General features: G+C 39.6%; 1 protein-coding gene across 2 annotated transcripts in view; it reads left to right on the forward strand.

Moving 5' to 3' along the window:
* Positions 1-12,452, forward strand: part of LARGE1 (LARGE xylosyl- and glucuronyltransferase 1) — a 285,774-nt gene that overhangs the window by 145,635 nt on the left and 127,687 nt on the right. For both annotated transcript variants that reach the window (XM_038180825.2, XM_027449977.3), the window contains one exon: positions 512-594. In XM_038180825.2, coding sequence (XP_038036753.1) covers positions 512-594 — 83 coding nt within the window. The remainder of the gene's footprint in view (positions 1-511; positions 595-12,452) is intronic.

Consider the following 12,452-nt stretch of genomic DNA (forward strand, 5'->3'; position numbering starts at 1 on the left):
CCCAGCCCAGGGCTAAAAGGTTGTCTCGCTTGTCCATCAGAGCTTGCTCACCCTCTCTGTAATAGCTATCCTTAGGATGGAAATAATGCGGATTTTCTACAAGCGTATCTGCTAACTATCAGACATATTTTTAAACTTCGGTTCAGAAGGTTAAACAGTGTCTGCATGTTTGCATACTCAGATTTTTGTGTGCTGCTAAATGGATGTGTGTGTGTGTGTGTACACGTGCACACACATATGCTCTTAGCTAATAAACGCAATTCTGTTCAGACATCTGATGTAATTTAGGGACAGTAATGACTTTGGAATGATGATGGTGTTATAACTCAATTAAGATGTTTTTAACAAACTGCCTCAAGTGGGCTGCAAACAGCTGCAAAACACCCACTCAAATCTTTTAACAATCGCCGCACTAAATAATAGCACTGTCATGTATGTGCTCTCCTTAATAAGCGATAGAACACAGGAGCAAGCTTTAATTTCTGTTCTTTTTGTTCTTCTTCTCCCACAGACTATCCACGTCGCCATTGTTTGTGCAGGGTACAATGCCAGTCGGGATGTTGTCACACTCGTCAAGTCTGTCTTATTTCACAGGTAAAGGTAGCTTTCTTTTTTTATATGTTGTGTATCTGATTATGGCTAAATAAGCTCTTGTTACATTTTCATACATATTCAATAGAATATTCAATAGAAAATCAGATTCCCTTCCCTGTCTGCCTTTTGTTTGGAAAGAAAAAAAGCATGAAATCTATGACCACCATAAATAGATTCACTCATATAAATATTTCTACAGTAAATTCAAGGGATCAGAAATCCACTTGTTTCCCTTTCTTGTTGCATTGCAGGAATCGATACCATATCTGAACTGTAAAGCATTTGCACACTCCTAAATGCTGGAAAATAATAGTAATAACAGCTTTGTATTCATTTAGCCTACTTCTGGTACCAGTTTATGGCACAGGTGTAGATAATAATTTGAAAGCCATACATATAAATACACACCAGTTTCTTCACTATCCCAGCTTCCTAATTAGACACTTGTTTTTCAATGTAAATCTGTTACTATAGTCTATATTATTTCACCAAAGTCAGATTATTTATTGTGGCCTTGGAGGAGCTACTGGTAGCCCCCCAGAAGGCTTTGCAGCTTGTTTTTAGCACATAGAGCACAGTTAGATCCCAAAATGTAGAGGCATCAATGTCCAGTGAAGATAAAATAGTCAATTCTCTTAATAAACAGCAGCTCCAGAAAAAGTGAAATGATGTTAAACTCCACGTGGGCATATCTATATATCCCTTGTACACTTTAGTCAGTGTTGCAAAAGATGGATTGAAATCCATCGAGGGAGGTGATTGTCCCGCTCTACTCTGCGCTGGTGCGGCCTCACCTCGAGTACTGTGTGCAGTTCTGGGCACCACAGTATAAAAAGGACATGAAACTGTTGGAGAGTGTCCAGAGGAGGGCTACGAAGATGGTGAAAGGCCTGGAGGGGAAGACGTACGAGGAACGGCTGAGGGCACTGGGCCTGTTCAGCCTGGAGAAGAGGAGGCTGAGGGGAGACCTCATCGCAGTCTACAGCTTCCTCGTAAGGGGGTGTCGAGAGGCAGGAGACCTTTTCTCCATTAACACCAGCGACAGGACCCGCGGGAACGGGGTTAAGCTGAGGCAGGGGAAGTTTAGGCTGGACATCAGGAGGGGGTTCTTCACAGAGAGAGTGGTTGCACACTGGAACAGGCTCCCCAGGGAAGTGGTCACTGCACCGAGCCTGACTGAATTTAAGAAGAGATTGGACTGTGCACTTAGTCACAAGGTCTGAACTTTTGGGTAGACCTGTGCGGTGTCAAGAGTTGGACTTGATGATCCTTAAGGGTCCCTTCCAACTCAGGATATTCTATGATTCTATTCTATGAAATGGGGAAGTGAGAGACTAGTCAAACTGTTTAACTCAAACAGGACACATAAATTAATAAAGTGTGCTTAGTATATGAAGAGTTTACTAAGGAGGTAGTTTGTTTCAAACACTGTTTAATATTGAATGATATTGTATACCAGGGAGGAAGAATCTTGTTCATGGCATGCTAATATCTTCTTACACCTGTAGTGGAGCATTCCAGGCCCCCACCTTGCTCTTCTGATCCCTGCTGGAACACTCTGAGTAATTACTCCCTTGTGTTTAGTGCACCATTTTAACATTACCCGTTTCTGGTAACCTTCCACAGAGAATGTAAATGCTTACCTTCTACAGTGTGGAAAAGGACTCATTAAATATCATTTTAAGAGCTTGGCTGGAGTGCACGTGGAGACAGGACATTCTCTGAACTAGGTATTAGGAAAAATTTTGTAACTGTGATAGTGGTCAAACATTAGAACAGGCTTCCTAATGGGGTTGTTGATGCCCCATGCCTGACAGTGTTCAAGAGGCATTTGGATAATATGCTTTAATAATGTGCTTTAACTTTCTGTTACCCTGAAGTGGTCAAGAATTTGGACTAGATGATCTTTGAAGGTCCCTTACAACTGAACTATTCTATTCTCCAAAATACGAGACCAACTTTCACTATTAATACGTAGCCTTTGCAGGTCTTCCCAGAAGTAGTATGTTCTTGTTAGATGACTATAACAAAGGACGAGGAGCATGAAAAACAATACTAAAATAAACATAAAACCAAGACAGCAGTAAAAACCTGTATCATGCTCTTGGCAGAATTTTCCTGAATGTTAAAACCCTGTTAAATTTTAAAACTTTATCTATTTCCAATCAGACTCCTGAATTATTCAGTGTAAAGTGGCTTTATATTGCAAGAATGTGGGGCGTTTCGTCTATTTTGATTGTTGTTTTTAAGGGGGTTCTTGAAAGTACACATTTTTATGGCGATGGGAGTATTTTCAGTGCTTAGCTTTTTAGCATTTTTCTCTCTTGGTACTTGCCTCCATTTTGAGAAGACTTTAGAATTCTGTATGTTTCCAAAGGTACTGTAAATAATAGCAATGTCATAGCTCAAAGGTTTAGGCAGTCTGCTTTTGTGTTACTTACAGGAAATTCCTCTGTTTTATCACTCAGCTAAACAACTAAACTTATAAACAATCTGCCATAAGTAGTATGGGAAATATATTTAAATAAAACAATGAAAACAGAACAAAAAGAGGTAGCATTGGTATTTTTGAGTCTGGTGGAGTCTTCACTTGTCAAGAACACAATTACTGTTTGGCTAGCAGTACTACTCATCTCAAAGGATTTGTCTAGCTCAGCAGAAGAGTTGAAGTTCAGTATAGCTAATGAAACTTCAGTAGAGTTACAACTTTCAAGATAACTTATCTCACTTGTTTGCTCAAAATATACTGAAAGACAAATCTGAGTGCGTTCCTACCCAGAACTAGCTTTTCTCAATGGGTGTTAAATGGTCCACTTGGAAGGAAAGATGTTCTCAGAGAAGAAATACAGCTTCTTTGACAATTCTTCCTTATCTTCTAGAAAATGCAGGCAAATTATTAGACTTCTAAAGCATCTGTTGATGCTGTGGCTACATAGCAGAGGACCATGCCTCAGAAAGTCTCCTTTCTTGTGTCTCTTTCTTTGAAGTGGCAGTGGTGAAGAGGACTGGAGAATAAACAACAAACGAACAACAAACTCAGCTGAAAATTGCTTCTAAGTGTAAATGAATATTCCTTGCATTGGTTGCCATGTGCAAACAGTGTTATCCTGGAGACTGGTATGCACTTGAAAGTTTATTGTGACTAGGGAGTTTTATTTTAGTTGCTAGGATCTGTTTAATTGTAGGAAAGGAAGATGGAGACAGGTCATGATACTGCATTAGGAGGAATGAGTTAGGAGAGTCGGAGGCTTTTAGCTCAGATGGTGGGAACTTCATGACATCAGTAGCAGATTCACCATCTGACTCAAAGGTCATCAGTGAAAAGAGGCATGGAAATGTCTTTTTTTCTAACCCTAAAGTTTGCAGCAGGGAATTTGTCCTACTTGGCATTGTCCAATAAAACAAGGAGAACAGGTATTTGAAAGAACTGTGTTTCCAGGGGCACAGAAGTTTGCTTGTTCTATCCTGTAAACTAAAGTTAGGCTACTGGTCCTTTGCCTATAGGATCACCACATTTAATTTTAGATATAGTTTTGCAAGAACAGAACAAAAATGCTTCTAAACATATTGTCGAAGAGATTTTTTTCCCTTGTTCAGAGTTTCTGATTATCAGGGTTCGACAGAACCTGATGTGGCAGGTGCAGAATTTGCCTGTAAGAAGAGAGATAGGGAGAGTATTGCAGAACTGTAAGATGCTCGTGTAGCAAACACAGCTGTTATTATGGGCAGGCACAGTGTGGGTTCTCCTTGGGCAGCTGAACCACTGCACCTCAGTCCTGCTCTGCAACACCCTGAATGTACTCTAGTGATTAAGCAACTGGCCCCTCAAAGCAACCACACTTCATCTCCTTTTCCTGCTGCCCTTCATTTGGTATCTGTTGTAAGAGCACTGATTGCAGTGAATCTGTCGGGGATTCACGGAGATGTCCTGCCTGCTCTTATTGGCATTTCCTTCCAGTTTACTATTTAAAGCATGTTTTAACTGAGTATCTCTGTATTTTAATACAAGAAGGGATGCCTCAATTCCCTGCTTCTGTAGGGAATCCCTACTCCTGTAGTGCAGAAATTCCGAGAAAAGGGAGCCATGTCAGTGTAATCATCCCTCCCCTGCGTACTAACGTATTTGTTGCAGCCCCAGCTTTGAGCTAGAGTGCTAGATAGAGAGACACAAGACAGCAGGGGTGCTGGGTCATTAAGAATAAAAACTACAGGAGTTTCTGTAGACGGACTGTGCTGTCTACTCTCAACCATGAATGTACAGCAAATCCTGCATATTGAACATTTCAGCTCTCCCCAGGTCTTCCTCTGCCAGGTCTAAAAAGGCAAGTTTCTGATTCTAGTCATACCATATATATCATGAGACTTAGGCAAGCTATTTGTTCAAGCCATTTGGGAAACTATATCTGTCTTTGAGTTCCAGAGAGTGGGAAGAGGAGGGGGAAGGGGCAGTATGGTTAATTCCCTATAAGAACACCGTAGTTCAAAAATGCATTTCGCTCCCAGTGGAAAAGGAGCTTGATTCCAGTTTTGTCTTCAGAAAACGTATGTTCAAGCCACAAAATCCCAGCAGCTTTTAACACCCAGTTTGACATAACTGACAGTCTGTTCTCAAGGGGGCACTCAGCAGAGCTGCGATAGTGCAGAGTTTGCAGACTCTGATAAATATGCATTGGCACTGCCGCACAGAGGGAGGCATGTAGAATGAGCACTTAGTCCTAGTCTGCAACTTTCCTGCTTACCTCTCTGGGGCATCTAGTTCCTAATTATGACGGATTTTATAAATCTGCTGCAGGGGTGAAAAATACTCTCTCTCAGCCAGTTTAACACAGCCAAGCTCTTATCAATATTTTCTAAGTGCAACGTAAGTTTAGTTTTTCCGAAGCAAAAGACTAAACACTACTAAAGATGTTGGGTCAGCTGGGCAAAATGTAATGGAAATGCTTTGGGAATGTATTTAGTTTTCAAATGTGATGCCGTGTCCTGTGGCTAATAACTCTCCTTGAAAATTCTGCAGCTGCTGGTACAAGTTACAGTGGTCCTTTTCAATGTTTTACTTCACTTCTGAAAAATGTAAAGCTTAGAGTGTCACGGAAACAGCCCAGAGGTTATAGTTTCACATTGCAAAGATCATTGCTGTCTCTACTTAGGTAATTCTTAACTTCACTAAAAGATGGAATTATTTTAAATGTACTCTTATCTTTTCCAAAGACATGCTAAACACCATGTTTCATTTGGGAACAAAGAAAGGCCAAAATTACACAACATGTTGCTGGCAGCTAGGTCAGCCAGAGGATCTGTAAGAAATTACCTTCTCTTCTGTCTCAGTTAATACTGCCTTGCCAATGAACTCCCTTGTATATAGACATCTGTGTGTGTCAGCAGAGTGTTTTTCTCCTCTCCTCTCCTCTCCTCTCCTCTCCTCTCCTCTCCTCTCCTCTCCTCTCCTCTCCTCTCCTCTCCTCTCCTCTCCTCTCCTCTCCTCTCCTCTCCTCTCCTCTCCTCTCCTCTCCTCTCCTCTCCTCTCCTCTCCTCTCCTCTCCTCTCCTCTCCTCTCCTCTCCTCTCCTCTCCTCTCCTCTCCTCTCCTCTCCGCTCCTCTCCGCTCCTCTCCTCTCCGCTCCTCTCCTCTCCGCTCCTCTCCGCTCCTCTCCTCTCCGCTCCGCTCCGCTCCGCTCCCTTTCCACTAGCCCCTTCCCCTTTGTGTTTCCCTTCCCTTAACATTTTCCTCCATTCTCAAAACTCACACCTCAATGGAGATGTGAGCTCATAGTATAACATCAGGTACTTCTCAAAGTAGCCCTTGAGAAGGCTGCCTACAACTTTGAAGTAAAGCATATGTCTAAGTATTTTTATTATTAGGACTTTAAACTGTGTTATAAATAGCTGCAAGAATAATAATCTGTGTTGTTTTTTGTTTTTTCTTAGAACAAGTAGAGTAAGATAAACCAAAAGAAAATCTAAATTAAATAAAAAGATGACATGTAATTTCCAAGTAAGAGTCACAAGTCAACACCGGCTGGTAATTAAAGCTTATGTAATCTAATGACTGTATTCCATGGAGACCACTTTGCCTTAATGGAGTTAATCTGAGAATCTAAAACCTTTGTCATCATTTCCCACTTTTCTAACATGTCAGTCTATTTTATGGGAGATTTTTCTGACAAAAACTGTAATGTATACACTGTTTTCTCTGATGCATGTAAATGCATCAAAAATACATGCTTCATTTTATATTTCTACCTGTCCTAACAATGGAGAAATAATGGAGAAAGCACTGTTTAAAGAAATCTGTCCATGAAATCTCTTATTAATTTCCAAAGTGATTCCTGTAAGTTAACACAAAACAAGACAATCCATAAATGAGGCAGCTCATGCATCTTAAGATCTCTCCAATAGTTTGGGGAGCATTTTAATCAATACTGGATGTGAAAGGGCTTGAAAAATCTTTAATGATTTCCACATTGAAATTCTTCCCATATGGATTGTCATATGGGCATTAGAAAAAAAAAAAAATCCCAAGCTGCCTTTTATAATTTCTGTTTGAAGTTCTTGTAACCATTTGTTACAGATATAAAAGGTATTACCTTGTTGTGCTTCTCTTAATAAAGTATAGGTTTTGGAAATAAACCCCCTGGGCTACTGGCCTTTTTATATTCTTAGAAAAAAAAAAAATCCTCTGTTACAGAAAGAGACCATACAACCAAGCAGCTGCTTTTTGAATTGCTAACAATTGAGCTATGGAATAATACAGAAGGGAAGAGTGAGTCTTGGTTCACTACTCCCTTTTTCAATGATAGGTTTTTGTATTTAATTCTGTGGCACTGGCTATTCTAAAAGAATGGTCCACAATGCTTGAGCAAGCAGATCAAAACTGTGATGAGGAACGAGAAGTTTTAAAATGTAAAAATAAGACATCATGAGATATATATATATGGAAATGAGTATCTCAGGATAGGTTCCTAAAGGTCCTGATTTTTAAAGTTATTGAATTATTTTCATTTTCCTAAATGTTATAGGACCTCAGCAATTCTGAAAATAAAAGCATTCTTTTAAGCTCTTATATTTAGGTCTAACTGCCTGTATTTAAGCATCCATGCTTGAAAATGTTGGGCAGAATCTTTTTTCATTCACTTTTGAAGAAAGCAATTTAGGTAAAGAAATGTGAGCTGTTCATATGTAATTTACACTACCAGGTAGTATTCTGGCCTTAAGGTAAGCAGAAATAATTTAATATACGAGGATTTACAGTTCTCTAAGTAGAGCAATTAAAACCTTGGGTTTCCACTTGAAGGGAAATACCCATATTTTTAAAGATCTTTCTTCTGCATTAAGCATTTTCCATGTACCAGAAACAGCGAAAGGTTGTATTTGGTAAAAATTCAGATATTCACACTCTCTGAGATCAAAGAGATTAAGTGATGTCTGGATATTGAGGAGAAACTCCCTGGTCATTTCTGTATCCGTTTCTATAGTGAGGAAACTGGAAAACTGGGAGATCAGAGCTGAAGGGCTGTCTGCTCTGAAAGCCAGGATACTGGAAACCTTAAATTCCGAGCATACAAATTCACATGTAAACTGAGAATTTTTCAAAACCTAATAATTTTGTAGCAGAAATGTATCAAAAATGCCACATATTGACCTATAGTATTCAATAGCTGTCACCATTCACAGTATAGTGCTTTATAGCAGTACAAGATAAAACCAGCTTCTACTGTGTGTGATTTTTTTGTTTTCATGACATGCCCAGTGGAGAATGAGTCGTATGGTATACATGTATATCGTATTTAGCTGTGCTTTGGGTTGGTCAGTAAAGGGAAAGGCAAAGGAAGTTCAGCTCACATTGTGTTGGTCATTACTCTTTCTGAGACTTCATTCCAGGTTCTCTCCAATCCAAGAAAGAAGTCCCAAGTTTCAGGGAAATGGAAGGAAACCATTGGGTCATCCCTTTAACTGCCCTGCCATTGCAGGAAACCACAGCATAAAAGTCCTTTCCATAACTTGATTTACCTTCACGGCAGTTTCTTTAACTACAGCATCATATTTATGCAACTCATCATATGAGTTGCATATTTTTATGCAACTCAGTTTCCTCTAGCAAACCTCAGTGTCTTCATCTGCTCATTAAACTTCTTCAACAGGCATACCACCTTCCCTTGTACCCAAGCAATGGACCCTCGAGCTTTTTTTTTGAGAGACTTGGATATCTCCCCCTTCTTTTCCCAATCTTCTTAAACTGTAGCTGCTAAATGCATGCACCTCTCCATATGGCTATCTCTTAACTAGTCATAGGAGCAATACTGTTTAATTTCACTTTTATAAACCTTGTATACCAAAATGTCTCTGTCCTGGAAAAAAGACCTATCCAAAGAAGGAAATAGCTTTCAGTAGCACCAAGTGGTATAGCAAAACATCTAAGGCTAATGAAATGTATCTTTCAGCGAAGTCCTTCTTGATTCCCATGATTGTCACTGGTGATTCAATCAAGTTGGAAAATAATTAAGAGGAAAGATAACATCTCATTCTCATATCTCTTGAGAAAAATTTCTCATCTTATAGACTCTCTTCTGTATCTTTTACAATGGATGATGATTGATCTTCAAGCTTCTGCACTTGTTTCATAAACACTTTGAAGCAATCCATTTGTTTTGGGCTTTGCAAATTGCAGACCCCAGAACAGGTAAAAGATGTCATCTGTGTGTATGCTAGTATGGTTAGCTTCAGAAGATCTTGCACATTTCAGCCTGTGCTCTGTTGCCTTCAAGCACCACAAACCTCAAACCACCCTTTTCACATAACTAAAATCTCATCTGGAATAAAATTTTCTGTGGCTGATGCACATACAGTTGTAGATGTCAGCAGGTCACTATTCTGTTTTGGGGATACATTTCTGTAAGTGATAATCCTCTGCTTTGCCTCTGACACACACTTTCCTTCCAGCTGAATCTTTACCATGAGGCTAACGACTTGAAAGAGATTTCTGTGTCAGAGTACAACGACTACTTTCTTCTTTTTCCCAGTAGGAGCTGAACTAAAGAAAATGTCACCCACTTGTTCCCATTTACGTTTCATACAGTCTAGGTCATTCAGATAAGTGTAAACTGCTACTGAACATCTGAGCATCTTTGTATCGGATTTTTTCTTTTCAAGTAGCGTGTTTTATCTTCAAATATTTTATACCAATTCCATTTAACTAAATGACGGTTTGAAAGAAGATGTAGCTTTCTTGTTTTTTAACTGATTTTACTCTTCTGGTTCTACTTTGCAATATATAGATAAATGACCCTGGAAAAAAAAGAAGCAAGATTACTGAAGAACACCAGCTGGGAAATAGTCCTACCAGATACCAGACTCAGCCCCTGCTAAGCAGACGGACCTGTATAGAATGTGTGTGTTGACAGTGTATGCCTCTTTGCCTTGAAATACTGCATTGCCAATACCTAGATCCACTGATTTTGCACCTTTGTTTCTCTTGACCTTTTCTCTGCTAATGAAATACATTTCCTGATCACTGCTATTTCCTGATTTTTTCTTGGCAAGGTGCCTGGTTACTGCGGAATCTGCATGAGCCAGGATGTGGTCTTCTCTCCTGCTGGGCTGGTGAAGCAGATATAATTGCTGTGATCCCTTTGGCGTGGTAATGGGACCCTCCACAGCTGGCAACCTACAACTTTTCCCTTTCCCCTGCTTACTGCAGGGCACACAGGAGATTAAAAGACCTTTGTCCTTTTGGAAAGCATGTTGTGGCTTAGTGTTTTGGATATTGTTAAACTCAGATCAGTCATGGGTTTTTCTGCCATCATGATTAACTCATATATAAGGCTTCTTACCAGCCCTTTTTCTGCTTCTCCTATAAGCATATAATTTGATCCACAGTCCCCTTGAAACCAATAGAACAGCTTCACTGAGATTACTGGATATTCGGTTGGATTTTATGTGCACTATTTCTAATGCTGCAAAATCCAGCCATACATTGCTTATTACTACAGTCTCTTTTTTCTGCTGAGAGGTGTTATGATACTATGAACCATTATGTGTATTTTCAGGTTTTCTTGTGGACTTTGTCGAGTGAAAAACGATATTACTCATCAAAGCAGAGGAAAGTAGCATTAAAGAGAAAGGCACATATTCTTCATTAAGGCAGGAAATGGAGAAAGAAATAACCTTCATCTTTTGGATTAAGCCCAAAAGTATAATGGAAATGTGTTGGCCTGAACTAACATAGATTTCTTCACTTCTCATTCACACGGCAGAATGTAGTAGCATCAGTCATACTCCACCTTAACCAGCATCTGAAACGAAATGGTCCTCTTTTTTAGATGAAAAATATCATTTGACAAGTACACCCATTTACCTTTATAAATTTCACAGTAATGAGACTCCAATAGTCTGCCCTTGGGATCAAAGAAAGGTTGAACCAATCCTAAAGACTAAATGGACCATCTGTCATCTTGGTGGCTTTTGCAAACTCTGTCCTTCTCTGCTTACAGTGGAAGTTGCTAAGTTAGCGATAAACATGGACGACTACAAATCATGACTCACTTCCACTAGCAGGGTTTCATACTTCTACGACAGAAGCTCAGTAAAGATCAGATTGTTGCTTACTGTCCCTCAAAGAGAGAAGCAAGGTTAAGGAATTTAAACATGGTATTTGTAATGTCAACATGCAGATTACTGTAGAAAAGTCTGTATACTGTCAGACATTACCAATCTTGTTGATACTGGCTTCACTCATCCTGGCTTTGAAGCTTTTCATGGAATCATGGAATGGTTTATGTTGGAAGGGACCTTTAAATATTATCTAGTCCAACCTCCCTGTAAATCTCTCACTAGTTCAGGTTGCCCAAAGCCCTGTCCAATCTCACCTTGAACACTTCCAGGGATGTGGCATTCACAACCTCCCTGGCAACCTGTTCCAGTGTCTCACCACTATCATGGTGAAGAATTTTTTCCTTATACCTTATCTAAATGTATCCTCTATCAATTAAAAACTATCACCCCTTGTTATATCACTACAAGACCTTGCAAAACTCTCCATCTTTCTTATAAGCCCCCTTTAAGTATTGAAAAGCTGCAGAAAGATTTTCCCAGCTCCAGGCTGAACAATCCCTGCTCTCTCAGCCTTTCTTAGTGGGAGTGGTGTTCCGATCATTTTTGTGACCCTCCTTTTGACTTAGGCCTAGTCCTGAAATTACGGAGATGAACCCAAAACTGGTGTCTGAGAGTAATATATTTTCTTTGTTCCTGCTTTTCTTGAACCCTGTCACCCTTTTAGGAACAAGGACGTGGGGAAATTTACAATTCCCAGTCTATTCATTATTCCAATACCTAGAAGGCACTCACTTGAAACATCTGGTTTCATGTGGGACAGCTGTTGATACCTCAAGTTCGCTTTGTAGAAATGATGCATGCAAACTCAATAGTCCTGGAATGTTATTTCATTCAGGTGATTATTTTTTCACCTTCCGCTCCACTCCTATTGCTCTACAGAAAACTATTTTTAATGTAGAGATAAATTACCATGTTGACCTAGAACTGAAAGCAATCGCTTTCACAACCCGTGGCTCAAAGAGGTGTTAACTTGGCTTTCTTTTAAGGGTCTTGTAGTAGTAGGGATCAGATCCTCAGCTGTCATAAATCATTACATTCCACTGAAGTCAAAGGAAGTGTATTTATTTACAACCACCCAAAAACTGATCCAGTATTTCTATTATTGTTCATTCAAATTGTAAGTGCCTCAGCATTTTGGCCACAGAGCAGAACTTCACCAGACATGATGTACGCTTTATCTTGCAACCTTAGACATGCATAAAACTTTGTAAGCTATGATGTTGTCCTTCTACAACAGAAATTAGAAACCTT

Source organism: Anas platyrhynchos, chromosome 1 (genome assembly GCF_047663525.1).
Source record: "Anas platyrhynchos isolate ZD024472 breed Pekin duck chromosome 1, IASCAAS_PekinDuck_T2T, whole genome shotgun sequence".
Classification (NCBI taxonomy): Eukaryota; Metazoa; Chordata; class Aves; order Anseriformes; family Anatidae; genus Anas; species Anas platyrhynchos.